Source organism: Scophthalmus maximus, chromosome 16 (assembly GCF_022379125.1).
Source record: "Scophthalmus maximus strain ysfricsl-2021 chromosome 16, ASM2237912v1, whole genome shotgun sequence".
NCBI classification, from domain to species: Eukaryota; Metazoa; Chordata; class Actinopteri; order Pleuronectiformes; family Scophthalmidae; genus Scophthalmus; species Scophthalmus maximus.
Genome location: NC_061530.1, coordinates 21,184,035 through 21,202,500, shown reverse-complemented (window position 1 = coordinate 21,202,500; position 18,466 = coordinate 21,184,035). Strand labels below are relative to the sequence as shown.

Below are 18,466 nucleotides of genomic sequence, written 5' to 3'. Positions count from 1 at the left end.
GGCTACATTAGCATATATCACAGACCCCGTTGTTAAGGACCTTAACCTAAAGAGTCAGTGGTTAATCATTCTGAAACGTTAGCGACGCCCGTCGTCATGGAGACGCTCACCCCGCCGGTCCACAGATTTAAACACCTGAGAAAATCTGATTGTATTCTATTGAAGACATTTGTGCTGAAGGTTGTTGATTTCCAGCCACCTCACCTGACGCCTCTGAACGGGTCGATGACAGGAAGTGAGGTCACGCCTGACAGCACAGAGATGTGGACCAACCACCTGCTGCTGATACGAAGCACCGCAGATGGACAACAGGCTCAGCACCAGCCCTGGCTAGCTTAGCTTAGCACCTAAAACCCAACACGGTTGGACTGTGACCCAACAAGACTACAAGTTAACGACAGAACCAACGCAGGGCTGATGATTGGTCGTAGCACCACATGTTAGGACGGAAATCAGGCATCCGATCTGGAGGTGATCGACAGGGATTCTGTGATTGGTCGAGGGCCAATGGTCAGATATTTTAAAACAGAGGATTTCTTACGTGTTGGTAAATTGAACTGAAGCAAACAAACCTAGGAACCCAGAGAAGCTGCAGATCAACATCTGTAAGGGGCCTGAAGGACACGAACAACTGGATCAGTTGTGATGAGACGGAATCAGAGGGTCTGAGGTTCATCGTCTCAGACTAAAGGAACAGTTCAACGTTTATGGACAGAGTCTTGATCACAGAGCATCAGGAACCAAAGAGACACTCGGGGACGAAACATCGTGACTCAAGAACGACTGTGGTCCTGACTCCGCCCCCAACAGCAGCTCCACAGACGAACTTTGACAGAAATCAACACAAACTCAACCGTCCTTTATAAAGTGCGAACCCCACCCGCCTGGCACGCAGGCACATCAACAAGCGCTCTGGAGTCACAGGTTTCTGCTGTAGTCGCTGTCAGGGTGCGTTGAAGCTGAACAAGGAATGGTTATAATTTGCTAGCTTGATTTAGCTTAATGATTGATACAAGTCAGAGTAGAACAGAAAGAGGTTTAGGGTCAGGGGGTCAGGGCTTAGAGGTCAGGGGTCACAGACAGTCGGAGGAGGAGGAGTGACACCGTCTGTTCGTGGTTTCAACAGTCGATGATTGACAACATTTCTCTTCATTGTCACATTCAAACTAAAGGTTGTCACTTCTGGACCGGTCCAGACCAGCTCAGACTGGTCCCAACAGGACTGACCGGTACAGACCAGCTCAGACCGGTCCAGACCAGCTCAGACTGGTCCCAACAGGACTGACCGGTCCAGACCAGCTCAGACTGGTCCCAACAGGACTGACCGGTCCAGACCAGCTCAGACCGGTCCAGACCAGCTCAGACCGGTCCAGACTCAGTCCTGCTCTTAATCTGCCAGGAGGATTTTTGAAGACCAAGATGAAGAAACAAAGAACTTTCCAGGTTTTTAGGTTTTGATGAAAATGGAATGTTTCTGATCAGACTGAATTAGTCATAATCAATTATCTTCATCACCACGATCTCAGTTTATTGTCGTTTCAGTCTCACTCTGATTCTTCATGAAATATTTTCTTCAGAAAACCTCTGGACAAGAAGACACAGAGAGAGGAGGCAGAGATGGAAAAAAGACTGGGCTGCATACAGTCTACTAAAACTGCTGAAGAAGGAAGGAAAGGAAAGGATGGAGGACACGTGGGATTTATCCAACAAACATCACTAAAGAATCTACTCATCGTTCAGTTTGTTTATATTCAAGTTTTACCTTTTAACCGTCTGTCCATTCATTCGTCTTATTGTCCATTCGATGTCCCTGGCCCCGTCCACCTCGGCCACGCCCCCGGTCATGTGATTGTCCAGGTGTGCGACGAGCAGGGGGAGGGGGAGGGGCTTATTCTGATTGCAGCTCTTTGATCTCAAAGTCTCACCAAGCAGTTCCCCCTGAGCTCGTCTTTGTCAGGGGCTCACAAGTGCGTATACATATATAAATGTATATATATACATACTGTGTATATATGCATGTATATATACATATATAAACACCTATATATCTGTATGTTTGCGTGTGTGTCAGACTTTTGTGATCTGATCGTGGTGGTCGTCTTCGAACGGCTCGTTCTCCGGGTCAGAGTCCGTGGTGTCGGAGTAGCGGTAGTGATCGGGTTCGTTGTCGCTGACGTCCGGCGTGACGGAGGCCGACGTGCTGCTGGCGTCGCAGTTCTCTGCTTCCTCCACCGTCCGACTGAAGAACAGCTTCACCTGGAGTGGGAGACAGAGTCAGAGCCTGTCGCTGCCGTTGATTGGACGTAGGATGAGGGTCATGCCCCCAGGGAGGCAGGCCACTGGTTGGACGACCACACTACTATTTAGAACACAAAGAATAAAACCATCAGAGACGTCTTACCTTGAAGTTGGGGGAGAAGTTCCTGTTGGCCTTGTCTTTATTCGCCTTGTCCAGGTCGTTCTTAATCAGGGTCAGAACCAGCTGGTCTCGGTCACTGGTTTCTACGCTGGCCATCGCGCTCGGGTTCTGGAGCAGCGTCCCGGTGCTGCCGTTCTCCAGGTGGTCCAGGTTCTCCTCCGGCCCCGGGATGAAGAAGGTGTTGACCCAGAAGTGAAACATCTTTTCCTGGAGCGACAGAATTAGTCAGAGGACGACGGACTGGAAACAGGTCAAAGTTCACTTAGATCCACAGAGACGTGTATGACACCGGTGGAGATATAAATACGATTTTATGAACCAACTTCCTGTGTCATCACCTTCTTCATCATCTTGTTCTGCTTGTGAAAGAACTCCACCTTGATGTCTCCGCAGACAGGAAGTGGCTGCGGGAACTCGAACAGCATCACTTTGTCTTCCCGCCGTGTGTGGGAGGAGTTAGAGGTGTGGATCTTCACCTTCAGCTGGTAAACCACGAACTGAGGGTCTGTAGGGAGAGCACAGTGAGGAGGAAGTCACTGGTGATTTGGGTTGAACGATTTGGGGAAAATATAGAATTGCGATTTTTCTGGCAGATCTTACGATTTGATTTGCGATTATAATTAGCACACACACACACACACACACACACACACACACTGACAGAGTGGGATGTGTTGAAGAAGAGAAGGGGAGAGACTCTCTCTCTGTTAGCAGTGTGTCTCTTTAACGAGGGAATAGTCGTTGTGTTCGTCACCTCACGGTGCCATGTGAGACATTTTCATACGGAGTAACAGTCTCAAACAACTCTCATGTGGTTCTGTTCGTCACTACTTTCACTGGTTGTTGGCCGTACACTCGTCATGTAGCTGCTGTGCCAAGTGCTGATACAGGTTGGTGGTGTTGCCCCGTGAAGTAGCAACGGTAGCACGGCACGTTCTGCACATCACCTGACGCTGAGCAGCATCGTCCTTTTTAAAACCGACGTGCTGTACCTCTTCGAGACTAAAGTTTCCGTTGTAACAGTTTCCGACTGTTCTGTCGAGCTTGAGGACATTGCGCAGAGTGACTGATGTTTGTTTTGGAACCGATTGCTCCACTCGCTTGCGTATCACGTGACCAGTGTAATCGCGTCCCTTGCGGTTCGAAAATGGCGTGTTCAGCCCTACTGGTGATACAGTGATGCAGTGAGACAGTGAGCAGGTAGTCATTGGTGAGGCAGTGAGACAGTGAGCAGGTAGTCACTGGTGACGTAGAGAGACAGTGAGCAGGTAGTCACTGGTGAGGCAGTGAGACAGTGAACAGGTAGTCACTGGTGAGGCAGCGAGACAGTTAGCAGGTAGTCACTGGTGACGCAGTGAGACAGAGAGCAGGTAGTCACTGGTGAGGCAGTGAGACAGTGAGCAGGTAGTCACTGGTGACGTAGAGAGACAGTGAGCAGGTAGTCACTGGTGAGGCAGTGAGACAGTGAACAGGTAGTCAATGGTGAGGCAGTGAGACAGTGAGCAGGTAGTCACTGGTGACGCAGCGAGACAGTCAGCAGGTAGTCACTGGTGAGGCAGCGAGACAGTGAGCAGGTAGTCAATGGTGAGGCAGTGAGACAGTGAGCAGGTAGTCACTGGTGACGCAGCGAGACAGTGAGCAGATAGTCACTGGTGAGGCAGTGAGACAGTGAGCAGGTAGTCAATGGTGACGTAGAGAGACAGTGAGCAGGTAGTCAATGGTGACGTAGAGAGACAGTGAGCAGGTAGTCACTGGTGAGGCAGGGAGACAGTGAGCAGGTAGTCACTGGTGAGGCAGCGAGACAGTGAGCAGGTAGTCAATGGTGACGTAGAGAGACAGTGAGCAGGTAGTCACTGGTGAGGCAGGGAGACAGTGAGCAGGTAGTCACTGATGAGGCAGTGAGACAGTGAGCAGGTAGTCACTGGTGACGTAGAGAGACAGTGAGCAGATAGTCACTGGTGAGGCAGTGAGACAGTGAACAGGTAGTCACTGGTGAGGCAGTGAGACAGTGAGCAGGTAGTCACTGGTGACGTAGAGAGACAGTGAGCAGGTAGTCACTGGTGAGGCAGGGAGAGTGTGAGCAGGTAGTCACTGGTGAGGCAGTGAGACAGTGAGCAGGTAGTCACTGGTGACGTAGAGAGACAGTGAGCAGGTAGTCACTGGTGAGGCAGTGAGACAGTGAACAGGTAGTCACTGGTGAGGCAGTGAGACAGAACAGGTAGTCACTGGTGACGCAGCGAGACAGTGAGCAGGTAGTCAATGGTGACGTTGAGAGAAAGTGACACAGTGAGCAGGTAGTTACTGGTGACTCAGTGAGCAGGTAGTTAGCAGGGAGTCACTAGTGAGACAGTGACACAGTGAAGTAGTGAGACCGTGACGCAGTGACTTACTGCAGGTTCCAGCCGTGAACATCGGGACAGTTTCAAACAGCATCTTATGGAAGAGAAGAGCCACAGGTTTGTAGAGAAGATGGTTCTTCAGCAGGAAGCTGTAGTAAATGACGTATCTCCGCTGACTGGGGATGGTCACACCCTACACACACACACACACACACACACACACACAGTTTTTACCTTTTTATGTGACCAGCAGAGGATCAACCAGACAATCAGGCGTCATTAACATGTGATACAGGTCTGAGTCCAATGTGACCACGGTGTCATTACCTTCTTGTCGTGGGTGCGGACCTCGCCGTAAAAGTCCAGAGCCTCCTGCGCCTCCTGGAACTTGCCCCGGTGCAGCAGGTAGGCGCAGATCATCACGCCGGTGCGGCCCTTTCCCGCCTTGCAGTGGATGGCGGCGACGTGCTGCTCGTCCTCGCTCAGCCACTGGTCCAGGTCCTCGCAGAACGGCTTGATGAGCTCCAGCTGCGGCGGGTTGTGATCCTCGAAGGGATACTGGGCGACTGAAAGAGGAGGAGACAGTCAGTCAGGAACAAACTCCGCCTCCTCAAAGACACCAAAGACCATCACTGAGCCTCACCTTGACAGTTGAACTTTGACGTGTCGTAGTGTCGCTCTGCACATCTGTGGACAGACAGATGTTCAGGCGATCAGTGACACACTGCATATGAAGACGATCAGCGACTGTATATGAAGGCGATCAGCGACTGTATATAAAGACGATCGATACTCACAGGTTGTAGATCTTATAATGATTCTTGTGCTTTGAATCTAAAAACCTGCCACAGAAACAAAAGGTTCAGCTTCTGTTCACACAAACAACAGGGGTCAAAGGTCACACACAGGTCGCACAGGGCGCCGTCTTACCGGACGACATCGTCAATGTTGTTTCTGTAGACGCCCTCCAGTCGCTCGGCGGGGAAACCCATGGCGATGATGTTGGGATAAATGTCTGGTCGCTGGGTCAAGGATCAATGACCCGATCAATTCAAACACATCAACCTTCACCCACACTGGTCACGTGGTGTAAACAGGAAGTAGTCGGTTGCTTAGTAACAGAAACTCCTCTGAAGGAAGAACAGATGGTGATGATGAGTCGTGACTGATGAGAACCAATCAGAGAAGAACTAAAACACAACCCGGATTTTCACAAGTCTCTGATTCAGAGGCTCGAAAACTCCGCCAGGCGTAACCATAGCAACAGTGATGAGTCACAGATCAAAAAGATCATTCACAGATTCATCAATAATATCATATAATAATATATATATTAGTCTTTTAAAATGAAAACACGGACATGGACCTCTGACCTACGTGGATCCACATCCTGGGTCTGAACCGGTCCCATATGATCCCGTCAGTCAGCGGGTCACCGTCAGTCAGCGGGTCACCGTCAGTAACCGTCAGTCAGCGGGTCACCGTCAGTCACCGTCAGTCAGCGGGTCACCGTCAGTCAGCGGGTCACCGTCAGTCACCGTCAGTCAGCGGGTCACCGTCAGTCAGCGGGTCACCGTCAGTCAGCGGGTCACCCTCAGTCACCGTCAGTCAGCGGGTCACCGTCAGACAGCGTCAGTCAGCAGGTCTTTGTCAGTCACCCTCAGACCCCGGGTCACCGTCAAGTCACCGTCAGTCACCGTCAGTCACCGGGTCACCGGGTCTCTGTCAGTCACCGTCACTCACCGGGTCACTGTCAGTCACCGTCAGTCACCGGGTCACCGTCACTCACCTTCAGTCACCGGGTCACCGTCAGTCACCGGGTCACTGTCAGTCACCGTCAGTCCCCGGGTCACCGTCAGTCACCATCAGTCCCCGGGTCACCGGGTCACTGTCAGTCACCGGGTCACTGTCAGTCACCGTCAGTCCCCGGGTCACTGTCAGTCCCCGGGTCCCCGTCAGTCCCCGGGTCAGTGTCAGTCACCGTCAGTCCCCCGGTCACCGTCAGTCCCCGGATCACCGTCAGTCACCGTAAGTCCCCGGGTCACCGTCAGTCACCGGGTCCCCGTCAGTCCCCGGGTCACCGTCAGTCCCCGGGTCACCGGGTCAGTGTCAGTCACCGTCAGTCCCCCGGTCACCGTCAGTCCCCGGATCACCGTCAGTCACCGTCAGTCCCCAGGTCACTGTCAGTCACCGGGTCACTGTCAGTCACTGTCAGTCACAGGGTCACCGTCAGTCACCGGGTCACTGTCAGTCACCGTCAGTCCCCGGGTCACCGTCACTCACCGGGTCACCGTCACTCACTGTCACTCACCGGGTCACCGTCACTCACCGTCAGTCCCTGGGTCACCGTCAGTCCCCGGGTCACCGTCAGTCAGCGGGTCACCGTCAGTCACCGGGTCACCGTCAGTCCCCGGGTCACCGTCAGTGACAGGGTCCCCGTCAGTGACAGGGTCACTGTCAGTCACCGGGTCACCGTCAGTCAGCGGGTCACCGTCAGTCACTGTCAGTCAGCGGGTCACCGTCAGTCAACGGGTCACCGTCAGTCAGCGGGTCACCGTCAGTCACTGTCAGTCAGCGGGTCACCGTCAGTCACCGTCAGTCCCCGGGTCACCGTCAAGTCACCGTCAGTCACCGGTTCACCGGGTCACTGTCAGTAACCGGGTCACTGTCAGTAACCGGGTCACTGTCAGTCACCGTCAGTCACCAGGTCACCATCAATCACCGGGTCACCGTCAGTTACTGGGTCTCTGTCAGCCCCCGGGTCACCGTCAAGTCACCGTCAGTCACCGGGTCACCGGGTCACTGTCAGTAACCGGGTCACTGTCAGTCACCGTCAATCACCGGGTCACCGTCAGTCACCGGGTCACTGTCAGTCACCGGGTCACTGTCACTCACCGTCAGTCACCGGGTCACCGTCAGTCACCGGGTCACTGTCACTCACCGTCAGTCACCGGGTCACCGTCAGTCACCGTCAGTCACCGGGTCACCGTCACTCACTGTCACTCACCGGGTCACCGTCACTCACCGTCAGTCCCTGGGTCACCGTCAGTCCCCGGGTCACCGTCAGTCAGCGGGTCACCGTCAGTCACCGGGTCACCGTCAGTCCCCGGGTCACCGTCAGTGACAGGGTCCCCGTCAGTGACAGGGTCACTGTCAGTCACCGGGTCACCGTCAGTCAGCGGGTCACCGTCAGTCACTGTCAGTCAGCGGGTCACCGTCAGTCAACGGGTCACCGTCAGTCAGCGGGTCACCGTCAGTCACTGTCAGTCAGCGGGTCACCGTCAGTCACCGTCAGTCCCCGGGTCACCGTCAAGTCACCGTCAGTCACCGGTTCACCGGGTCACTGTCAGTAACCGGGTCACTGTCAGTAACCGGGTCACTGTCAGTCACCGTCAGTCACCAGGTCACCGTCAATCACCGGGTCACCGTCAGTTACTGGGTCTCTGTCAGTCCCCGGGTCACCGTCAAGTCACCGTCAGTCACCGGGTCACCGGGTCACTGTCAGTAACCGGGTCACTGTCAGTCACCGTCAATCACCGGGTCACCGTCAGTCACCGGGTCACTGTCAGTCACCGGGTCACTGTCACTCACCGTCAGTCACCGGGTCACCGTCAGTCACCGGGTCACTGTCACTCACCGTCAGTCACCGGGTCACCGTCAGTCACCGTCAGTCACCGGGTCACTGTCAGTCACCGGGTCACTGTCACTCACCGTCAGTCACCGGGTCACTGTCAGTCACCGGGTCACTGTCACTCACCGTCAGTCACCGGGTCACCGTCAGTCACCGTCAGTCACCGGGTCACTGTCAGTCACCGGGTCACTGTCACTCACCGTCAGTCACCGGGTCACCGTCAGTCACCGGGTCACTGTCACTCACCGTCAGTCACCGGGTCACCGTCAGTCACCGGGTCACCGTCAGTCACCGTCAGTCCCCGGGTCACCGTCAGTCACCGTCAGTCACCGAGCAGATGCTGCTTCTCTCTGTGTCGGTCAGTGCCCGGAGCAGGCCGACGGGACGGGCACCGCTGTCTGTCAGAACCTGCAGCCTGGTGAGCGCGACGGGTTGTTGACGCGCGACGAATCATTAAATGACCACTTTTTTGAACGGAGTCCGGTTCAGCGACACCGAGCCCCGGGACGGTGAAGGATACAGGTGAGGTCCAGGTCGAACCCGTCCTCCTGGTATCGCCTCTTATTCCTGCTCACGATCTCCTTGATCAAAGCGGCCATTGTCTCGCCCGGTCCCCGCTCCGGAGCCTCCGCTGTCTGGTTCCCGGGGAGAGGAGCTAACTGCCCGCAGCTCGCCAGCCACCACGTCCCCGAGCTCCAGGGTTAAATGTTATTTCGTAGAAAAATCCTTGTTGGCGGTGAATAAGAACAGAAACGGTCCCGGAGGACAAAGCACGACCCCGGTATCAAGGATCATCGGGAGCCACCCTGCGAGCTCCAGGCGGACGGAGCTAACCGGCCTGCTAGTAGACTTGCAGCCCGGCCGTCGGCGCCGTGTTCTGGGTCGGAACAAGGGGGCGTCGGCCTCCTCCCTGCTCCCTGTGCGGGCCCAGGTTTCCAGGTCCCCTGCCCGGAGACGCAACCATCCGCGGCTCGATTATCGGTGGAGATCCAGGCCTCCGGACGTCGGATGGATCCAGTTGGACTGTTGCCGAGCTGCTGCTGCAGACACGCCGTGATTGGAAGCAGACGGGCGGAGAGAAAGTCTCTAGGAGCGACGGTCTCTGACCGGAGGAAGAGAACGGACCGACTCACCGTCAGTCACAGCACAGACACATCCGCTCTGCGCCTTCAAAATAAAGGTCAGCGGAAGCTCAGTTCAGTGATTGACGGAGAATAATTTTATTTTTGACCTGGTTTATTACAGTCTGAGTCAAACACGATGATGAATATATGAAAACATTTTAAGAAACCTAATGGGATTCCAAAAAGTACAATATGTGTTGACAGTATTGAAATGAGTATGATTTTACATTTATTATATAGTTATCATTTGTTGACTATCTGTGATAATTTAATACAAATTTACAATAATGAATGTTCATTTAAAATAATATTCATAATATAAAGTAATATTATTTTCGTATTTTGTTTGTGAATGTATTTCTTTAAAAATCAGATGTCAGATGGATTCAGTCACTTCACATCATTGTCTAGCTTTGCTTTCATTTTGTAATCCCCTGCACTTCCTGTTGTTGCTTCCCTGAGTCCGACTTGACGATGCTAGCTGTAGCTGTTAGCATTTAGCAGGGCTCCCTGTCAGCACAACATAACATCGTGCGAAACAAATCAGACGTCACTTTAGTCAATTTAAATGTAAATTTCCACCATATTTCGTTTGTTTGTGATTTTCTTCCGGACCATACATTGTATATAAACAGTACCGGACACGTTGTTTCACTCAGCCCGTGACGGAAACACTGAAGACGCTGATTAAGACAGCGAGTATTCGTGGTGTTACAGCGCCACCTGCAGGTGAAGTGCAGGTGGCGCTGGGTGATGAAGTAATATCAATATAATGACACAATATATTTAATACGCCACATGTTTAATGTCTGTTGATGACAAATTAAGATCTGTGAAAAAATAAATAATAAACGTCTCGAAAGGTGTCTGATGGCACCAGTTGATGACGTCACGTGTTCCGGTGTCACTCCTCCTCCGCCGTGCAGGGGGCGGTAGTGAGTCCACACTCAGTAGAAGAAGACAACATGCACCAGCACCACCGAAGAAGAACGGATCGAGGAAGCGCCGCCGCCTGACGTGACCGGAGCAGGTGAGTCGTTTTACCGGATAAACGAGCCGTTTGTGTTGTTTTCTCCTCGTGGGTCCTTCGGAGCTGTCGGGCCCCGCGGTTCGTCCCCGCCGGTCGTGTGTCAGTGTATCCGGCCTGAGGCTGCTCCGCTGCGGCCGCTGAGCCTGGAAGGTCAAGCTAATGCTACAGTTAGCCGCAGAGTTTTTTCGGTTTTACAATGCGGATACAGTCAGCCAACACCGTGGTCCGGGGACCGTCAGGTGGCCAACACTGGTCAGGGGTCCGTCAGGGGGCAAACACTGGTCAGGGGTCCGTCAGGGGGCCAACACTGGTCAGGGGTCCGTCAGGGGGCAAACACTGGTCAGGGGTCCGTCAGGGGGCCAACACTGGTCAGGGGTCCGTCAGGGGGCCAACACTGTGATCCGGGGACCGTCAGGGGGCCAACACTGTAGTCCGAGGACCGTCAGGGGTCCAACACTGGTCAGGGGTCCGTCAGGGGGCCAACACTGTGGTCCGGGGACCGTCAGGGGTCCAACACTGGTCAGTGGTCCGTCAGGGGGCCAACACTGGTCAGGGATCCGTCAGGGGGCCAACACTGGTCAGGGGTCCGTCAGGGGGCCAACACTGGTCAGGGGTCCGTCAGGGGGCCAACACTGTGGTCCGGGGACCGTCAGGGGTCCAACACTGGTCAGGGGTCCGTCAGGGGGCCAACACTGTGGTCCGGGGACCGTCAGGGGTCCAACACTGTGGTCCAGGGACCTTCAGGGGGCCAACACTGGTCAGGGGTCCAACACTGTGGTCCAGGGACCGTCAGGGGAGTTTTCGGTGATAGAGTCGTTCAGGTCTGATCGGAGTCTGACCTGGACGGGACCTGAGCCCAGTCCGTCACGTGACAGCTCGGTGCCAGAAAAACAAAACTGAGCTCAGACAGTCACGGGCCACCAGACTCCACTCAGACCAGAACTTATGTAACACAAGATGTTGGACTGAATCCAAACAGCAGAAACATAATTCATGTCCGTTTACACTCAAGCAGAAACAAGTTAATGATCTGCTTTTGTGTTTCTGACCCAAACACTGAATCAGGTTGTTGTTGTTGACATCGTTGTTGTCCATAGCTCAGTGTTTCATCACCATGGTGTTGAGGGACGTCCCAGTTGAGAACATCACCCGTCCTCTGGGCAGGAACGAGGTCATCGGCCTCCTCTTCCGCCTGACCATATTTGGAGCCGTCACCTACTTCACCATCAAGTGGATGGTGGACGCCATCGACCCGACCAGGAAGCAGAAGCTGGAGGCTCAGAAACAGGTGAGACTGTAAATGCAGGTGGACGACATCATCCAGATCGCCCCCTGATGTCTAACTGCAGTGTAGCTCATAAGCCCCGCCCCCTCCAGACACCTGATGGACGTTGACGTGCGTTTGTTTCCGTGTCTCAGGCCGAGAAGCTGATGCGTCAGATCGGAGTGAAAAACGTGAAACTGTCCGAGTACGAGATGAGCATCGCCGCTCACCTGGTCGACCCGCTGAGCATGCAGGTAACGCAACAGAGGACCTGAGGTGGAGCCTTGTGGAGAACCAGAGCTGATTAATCCATCAGCTGATCAGCAGATACATTTATTGATCAGAGACACAAACATTCTCAATCGTCAGGATTTTTAATTTAAAATCTGAATAAACAGGAAGTTTCCCAAGAAGATTGTAAAAGGTGTTTTGATCAGTAAATGGATCAATAATGAAAGTGATGATTGTGTTTGTGCAGATCACCTGGAGCGACGTTGCTGGTCTGGACGAGGTGATCACGGAGCTGAAGGAGACGGTGATTCTACCTGTTCAGAAGAGACACTTGTTCCACGGCTCGAGACTCCTGCAGCCCCCGAAAGGTCTGGGGGGCGGGGCTACAGGAGGGTGAAAGAGGGGGCTGGGCTACTGTAAGGTTGAAGTGAGGGGGGCCGGGAGACGAGGACAAAGGTACCAATGAAATAAGAGAGATAGGAAAGGAAGGGAAGGAAGCATTGAGGGTTGGGTGAAGGTCGCAAGGAAGGAAAAACAAGTTGGGAGGAAGGATGGAAAGAAAGGATCAAAAGCAAGGAGATGAAGGAAGGATGAAATGAAAGAAGGAAAAAGGGGGAGGAGTTGGGGAAAGGAAGGGAGGGGACATGATGCTGTACAGTGATGAGTCCAGGCCATAATACTTAATATCCTGTTGTCATGGTAACAGGCGTGTTGCTGTACGGGCCCCCTGGCTGCGGTAAAACGCTGATTGCCAAGGCAACGGCGAAGGAGGCGGGGTTTCGCTTCATCAACCTGCAGCCGAGCACGCTGACGGACAAATGGTACGGGGAGTCGCAGAAACTGGCCGCCGCCGTCTTCTCATTGGCTGTTAAACTGCAGCCGTCAATCATCTTTATCGACGAGATAGGTACAGTACTGACACACACACAAACACACACACACACAGGTTGTATGTTAATGAGGAGGCGTGGTCTGAGTAATGTTAGGCGCAGCACCTCGTCTGACCAGCAGAGGTGTGTGTGTGTGTGTGTGTGCGTGTGTGTGTGTGTGTGTGTGTGTGTGTGTGTGTGTGTGTGTGTGTGTGTGTGTGTGTGTGTGTGTGTGTGTGTGTGTGTGTGTGTGTGTGTGTGTGTGTGTGTGTGTGTGTGTGTGTGTGTGTGTGTGTGTGTGTGATCAATCAGACTCGTTCTTGCGGAGTCGCTCCAGCTCGGATCACGAAGCCACGGCCATGATGAAGGCTCAGTTCATGAGTCTGTGGGACGGACTGGACACAGACCACGACTGTCAGGTACAGAGACCAGTCCAGGGGTCATGATGATGATGATGATGATGATGATGATGATGATGATGAGTGTGTGTGTGTGTGTGTCAGGTGATCATCATGGGAGCCACCAACCGGCCTCAGGACCTGGACTCTGCCATCCTGAGGAGGATGGCCACCAGGTTCCACATCAACCAGCCGGTGAGACCAACTCCTACTGGCTCAGAGGTCAAACACTGAAGTTTACACATCAGTGACTCTGATCAGGTGTGTGTGTGTGTGTGTGTGTGTGTGTGTGTGTGTGTGTGTGTGTGTGTGTGTGTGTGTGTGTGTGTGTGTGTGTGTGTGTGTGTGTGTGTGTGTGTGTGTGTGTGTGTGTGTGTGTGTGTGTGTGTGTGCGCGCGCGCGCGCAGAGTGTGGGGCAGAGAGAGCAGATCCTCAAACTCATCCTGGAGAACGAGAGGGTGAGTTCAGAAAGTTTTATCTTCAAGATTCTCACTGTCAATTCAAACAAGATCAACATGTCTGTTCACACTGTACAGTTAATACTACACACACTTTAACCAGTACAGTTGGATCCAGTTGTCGGAGCAGAGGACAGTAATTTGATTCCCTCCGTCTCTCTGCAGGTCGACTCCTCGATCGACCTCGTCAACGTCGCCAAGGAAACGGAGGGTTTCTCAGGAAGTGACCTCAGAGAGACGTGTCGTGACGCCGCACTGCTCTGTGTCCGAGACTTCGTCCATGCTCAAAGCGACAGGTACAGTGAGAGTAATATTCAGTACAGTGAGAGTTAATATTCAGTACAGTGAGAGTTAATATACATTACAGTGAGAGTTAATATACAGTTAAGTGAGAGTTAATATTCAGTACAGTGAGAGTAATATTCAGGACAGTAATATTCAGTACAGTAAGAGTTAGTATTCAGCTGTACAGTGGGAGTTAATATTGTCTTCTGTCTCTCAGCTCGTCTGACGACTTCATCCGTCCCATCCATCAGTCCGATCTTCAGAAAGCCATCGGTAAGATGAAGAAATCTAAATTAGCCGGTGGCCCGGCGGGCGCCCTGCAGCACGCCGCTCTGGACTGATCACGTGACCGATCACATGACCGAAGTCAGCTGATCGTCAACATGGCGCTTCTGTCTGTTTTCATTTCAGCCTGATGTCGAGCTGCGTCATCAGGGACGTTTGAGAAACATTAATTTAACGTCTACTTTGAGTTTTTACTTTGATCCATGTCCCATCTGATAACATGGAGAGGGCGGGGCTTATGACCTGTACTGCAGCCAGACACCAGGGGGCGATGTGACGATTCCACTTCATGTCATCATCTTTATTTAGAGTTTCTGATCAATCGTCATGTTCAGACTTTGAGTTTGTCTGATTTCATTGCATCTGTTTTGCTTTTACAACTTTTACATTTACTGTAAATAAAGTTTTGAGGAAACGAGTGTGTTGCAGTATTTCTAGCGGCGGATGAACGTCGGTGCTGTCGTTATATTTTATTCAGATTTCTGAAAACGAAAGCTGAAAATAAAACTCGCTCATCAGTTACACACGTTTCACCTTTTAAAGTTTGTTGTGAGAATTGTTTCTGAACACTGCAGAACCCATGGGCCTCAGCAAGCTGTTGCTATGGAGACCCCAGTTCTGTCAAAGTTACACCTGGTGGACGTCAGGGCAACTGCAGTGAAACATAAGATTATATATTAATCAGATTATTATTTTAAGATTTGTGTCAAATTATTTAACAAGTCTGTCATTTCCTGATAGTTTCAAGGAACAGTGTCATTTATAATTATCGGTCAAACAAGTTTAATGTATTTAAATAAATTCTTGCCTTGTTTTATTATAATTAATATTAAATAATGAAACTGATAAACAGTCAAATGTTGGACATGTAAAGAATATCAGTGTATATATAAGTAATACAGGTCAAAGACAAAGTTGTAATTTATTTATTATTTAAGATAATTTAAGATTTTTTAACTTTGTCTTATTGATTATAGTGATCAGTTATTAAATAATTGTCTCATCTGTAAATCACTGTCAATCTTGGTAAATGTGAAACATTTTTTACAGTGCAGTTAATCTGTTATGATGTAATAAAAGTTTAAATTGTGATGTTTGTGTTTAAGTGAATATTACAGTGTCAGCGCTAGATTTAATATTTAGTAAAAGAAAATTATTACAAACTCAAATTTGAAAAGATAATCAGTTCCGATATTTACCTTAATATCTTGAAATGAATGAAAATCAAACTCAAAACCTTTTCTTAAAGCTTTAATAAGAAACTTTTGGTATCACAGGAAAAATGGCAAGAAACAACCTGAAAAGGATTTTGATAAAAATCTGAAGCGGTTCAAAAAAACAGAAAAGAGAAAAATTCACCCTGACGACAGAAAAATCAGTTTCCATCAGCACAAACACCAACCACAGTTTTATTGTGAAAATCTTCCCCCATAGGAAGCTCCGATGAACCCGTAGAAAATCACATGATCCTAAAAATCAGAATAAATAAAAAGATAAAGCTTCATGATGGAACCTGAAGTGTTTCCTCCTCGGCCCTGGTTCACAGGTCAAAGGTTAAAGGTCAGTTCACCAGAACCAGATCAGGAGTCAGAGACGTAGTCGTGGAAACATCTCATCTTCTCTGCTGCTGACGATAAACCACTGCAGAAGAAGAGTTTCATCGGCATCATCCTAACGTTATTCGGATGTCGCCGTCATGCTAACGTTATTCGGATGTCGCCGTCATGCTAACGTTATTCGGACGTTGGGCGGGGCTAGGCGAGTCACTCTCACCTCTCAGAGCTCAGTGTTCGGTGCTCTGCTGCCGCTCCTCCCCTCACACTCCCTGTGGAAGTCGCAGCCGTCCAGCAGGTGGCGGTACAAGGCCCGGACGTCCCGGTACAGCGGCGCGTCCTCCTCCAGCCCCGGGAATCGAGCCGGGGACTCGTTGATGAGCAGCTGCAGCCGGGGGCCTCGCTGGCAGTCGTACAGAACGAAGAGCAGGTTGGCAGCGTACGGTACGATCCGGCTGGTCCGGAAACTTCTTCCTGTGAAAAGACGTCAGTGTGAAACATGTGACTTCCACGACGTCTGGACCAATCAGATCTGAAGCAGCAAAACTCAAACAAAGATCAAAACGGTGTCGTTGACCAATAATATTGAATGAAGACGAACACAAGTTTTTATCACTTTTTTCACTGCAGTACCCACAGCGACCACTGGGCCAGAGATCTGCAGCTGCCATGTTGTGATCGCTGGACGTAGGAGGGGAGGCGGGGCTTTGTACCTTGCTGTGAGAGGTAGTTGCTGGCGGTGGGCGGAGTCTGGTCCTTGTAGAGTCCCAGCAGGGAGAGGAGGGGGAGGAGCGTCTCTGCGTGACCCAGCAGGATGGAGGCAGGCTCGGGCGACGCCTCCGTCGACCTGATGACACGTGAGGAGGAGTCAGTCTGGTGATATGAATTATTCATGTTCCAACATCCTGGTACTTTTACATCTAAATCTCTCTTCTCTTCCTGTAAAACACAGTCAGCTGTTTGATGACATCATCCTTCACTCATTCTGTCGTCAATCAGAAAGCTCTTTGGAGTTTTAGCCCCTCCCCCCGGTGACTCGACCTGCGGGGACGTCCGGCCTTGTCGAGCGACCGGAACACGTGATGGAACAGTGGACAGCTGGACAGGCCGCTGATCACGTGACCGTGCGAGCGCTTCCAGTACTGCTTCAGGTCCGACTTGTACTCCAGCACCTGAGGGAAGGAGCGTTGTGACATCATCACCTTGTGACATCATTATCACCACTGTGTGTGTGTGTGTGTGTGGTCACCTTGGCGTCATCCTCATTGAACAGGAAGCACCACGGCGAGTGAAGAGACTTGATGGAGAGTTCGTAGGAACAGAGGAAGAACGCAGCCTCGAGCAGATCTACAGGAAACACAGAGGGACAAACTTCACTGACATGGCTCCGCCGCCTCCTCCTGTGTGTGTGTGTGTGTGTGTGTGTGTGTGTGTGTGTGTGACCTGGTGTGAGGCGGTGGTGATGAAGGCCCAGTCTCTCCTCCGTCCTCCTCCTCACTTCCTCCATCTCCGCCCCGTGTTTGAACTTCTCCACCTCCTCCGTAGCTGTGCGGTTCTTCTCCACGCCCTCCACGTAACCACGGCAACGCTCGAAGAAACGCATCAGCTCGTCGTCCACCTCGTGGCTGAACTCCGTGACCTCAGGCGAGTCGCCTGACCCGTCTCCGTCGTGACCCCGCCCCCTCAGTCCTTCCTGGAACGCCTCCACGCTGCTCACGCACCGATGCTTGGAGCTGCTGCGGAACCTGATCCTCCGGTCGAGCACGTTCTCCTGCGACAGCAGCGACGGGAACAAGGCGGCGAGTCGCCTCGCCAGCTGCCTGAGGTCGTCCCGGCCCTTCGCCACCAGCTGACCTGAGGAAGAAGAGGAGGTCGTCGTGACGTCATCGTGACATTACAGATTCAGAAGAAGAAACGTAAACCACGTCACGAGGATGATATTATTACACATGTTTCCAGACATGATGGGTATGACGTCATCGACGATGTGTCCGGGCCTCACCGTCCATGTCCTCGGTGTACCACATCTCCCAGCGGCTCTGCAGGTCGTGCAGCCACGAGCCCGCCGGGCCCCGGGACGCTTCTGTCCGGACCAGCTCGCTCAGCTTCTGGATCCGGCGGATGTTCTTGACGGTCGGGTACCGGCTGCCGTGCCGGATGACGGCGGTCAGGTGGACCGGGGAGCAGCGCTCGGCGGCCGGAGGTCTCAGGACGGACGCGTCGACGGAGGACGTGTCCCGCAGCAGGTGCGGGTTCACCTCCTCGTAGCGGGTCTTCGTCCCGAAGTAGGCGGCGATGTGCGGGACGTCCGGTACCGACAGAGAGGAGCAGGACAGGCGGGTGAGGAGCAGGCAGAGAGCCGCCACCGGCACACGTTCGCTGGGCAGGACGGCGGGGAACATGTCGGCGGAACCGGGGGAGGATTCGCGGATGTGGCTGCTCCGCCCCGAGCGGGTCTGTGCGCCGCCGTCTCCACCTTGTTGATGTTCCGGGTTCGAAAGACGTCTGACCTCTCCGTGGCCCCGCCCACTGATGGGCGGGGCCACGGGGGCCAATGGGATTCGAGTATTTCTCTGGCTC

At 52.5% G+C, this 18,466-nt stretch overlaps 3 protein-coding genes across 5 annotated transcripts in view; 1 reads left to right on the top strand and 2 right to left on the bottom strand.

Annotated features, from left to right (window-relative positions):
- ptenb (phosphatase and tensin homolog B) overlaps nucleotides 1-9,555 on the bottom strand; it is a 9,979-nt gene extending 424 nt beyond the window's left edge. Inside the window, exons 1-9 of the mRNA XM_035612234.2 lie at nucleotides 8,910-9,555; nucleotides 5,689-5,773; nucleotides 5,556-5,600; nucleotides 5,402-5,445; nucleotides 5,086-5,324; nucleotides 4,810-4,951; nucleotides 2,758-2,924; nucleotides 2,402-2,626; nucleotides 1-2,256 (exon numbers count right to left, since the gene is read on the bottom strand). The exon at nucleotides 1-2,256 is cut by the window's left edge and continues 424 nt beyond it. Of these exons, the coding sequence (XP_035468127.1) occupies nucleotides 2,068-2,256; nucleotides 2,402-2,626; nucleotides 2,758-2,924; nucleotides 4,810-4,951; nucleotides 5,086-5,324; nucleotides 5,402-5,445; nucleotides 5,556-5,600; nucleotides 5,689-5,773; nucleotides 8,910-8,988 (1,215 nt within the window). The 5' untranslated portion in view covers nucleotides 8,989-9,555 and the 3' untranslated portion in view covers nucleotides 1-2,067. The remainder of the gene's footprint in view (nucleotides 2,257-2,401; nucleotides 2,627-2,757; nucleotides 2,925-4,809; nucleotides 4,952-5,085; nucleotides 5,325-5,401; nucleotides 5,446-5,555; nucleotides 5,601-5,688; nucleotides 5,774-8,909) is intronic.
- An 867-nt stretch (nucleotides 9,556-10,422) lies between these two features.
- atad1b (ATPase family AAA domain containing 1b) lies at nucleotides 10,423-14,751 on the top strand. 2 transcript variants are annotated; one of them, XM_035612237.2, is made up of 11 exons: nucleotides 10,423-10,543; nucleotides 11,641-11,831; nucleotides 11,963-12,061; nucleotides 12,286-12,406; nucleotides 12,745-12,945; nucleotides 13,220-13,326; nucleotides 13,411-13,500; nucleotides 13,713-13,763; nucleotides 13,929-14,059; nucleotides 14,266-14,321; nucleotides 14,460-14,751. In XM_035612237.2, exons 2-11 carry the CDS (start codon nucleotides 11,658-11,660, stop codon nucleotides 14,462-14,464), a joined length of 1,035 nt encoding a protein of 344 aa, XP_035468130.1. In that variant the 5' UTR covers nucleotides 10,423-10,543; nucleotides 11,641-11,657; the 3' UTR covers nucleotides 14,465-14,751. The 2 variants fall into 2 exon arrangements, with proteins under 2 accessions (XP_035468130.1, XP_035468129.1); XM_035612236.2 differs by having other exon boundaries at nucleotides 14,266-14,751.
- Nucleotides 14,752-15,568: 817 nt separating this feature from the next.
- minpp1b (multiple inositol-polyphosphate phosphatase 1b) lies at nucleotides 15,569-18,404 on the bottom strand. 2 transcript variants are annotated; one of them, XM_035612229.2, is made up of 7 exons: nucleotides 17,889-18,404; nucleotides 17,330-17,740; nucleotides 17,136-17,233; nucleotides 16,928-17,058; nucleotides 16,600-16,733; nucleotides 16,107-16,360; nucleotides 15,569-15,974 (listed from the first exon to the last, which is right to left on the bottom strand). In XM_035612229.2, exons 1-6 carry the CDS (start codon nucleotides 18,286-18,288, stop codon nucleotides 16,110-16,112), a joined length of 1,425 nt encoding a protein of 474 aa, XP_035468122.1. In that variant the 5' UTR covers nucleotides 18,289-18,404; the 3' UTR covers nucleotides 15,569-15,974; nucleotides 16,107-16,109. The 2 variants fall into 2 exon arrangements, with proteins under 2 accessions (XP_035468122.1, XP_035468121.1); XM_035612228.2 differs by having other exon boundaries at nucleotides 15,569-16,360.
- Nucleotides 18,405-18,466: the final 62 nt, after the last annotated feature.

What these genes read in the sequence shown, in the direction of transcription:
- atad1b (XM_035612236.2), top strand. Translation starts at nt 11,658, where the DNA reads ATGGTGTTGAGGGACGTCCCAGTTGAGAACATCACCCGTCCTCTGGGC. An exon ending in TCGACCCGCTGAGCATGCAG is followed by an intron (nt 12,062 to 12,285) that starts GTAACGCAACAG and finishes GTGTTTGTGCAG; the next exon opens with ATCACCTGGAGCGACGTTGC. An exon ending in ACTCCTGCAGCCCCCGAAAG is followed by an intron (nt 12,407 to 12,744) that starts GTCTGGGGGGCG and finishes TCATGGTAACAG; the next exon opens with GCGTGTTGCTGTACGGGCCC.
- minpp1b (XM_035612228.2), bottom strand. Translation starts at nt 18,288, where the DNA reads ATGTTCCCCGCCGTCCTGCCCAGCGAACGTGTGCCGGTGGCGGCTCTC. An exon ending in TCACCACCGCCTCACACCAG is followed by an intron (nt 17,234 to 17,329) that starts GTCACACACACA and finishes TGTTTCCTGTAG; the next exon opens with ATCTGCTCGAGGCTGCGTTC. An exon ending in AAGGCCGGACGTCCCCGCAG is followed by an intron (nt 16,734 to 16,927) that starts GTCGAGTCACCG and finishes ACGTGTCATCAG; the next exon opens with GTCGACGGAGGCGTCGCCCG.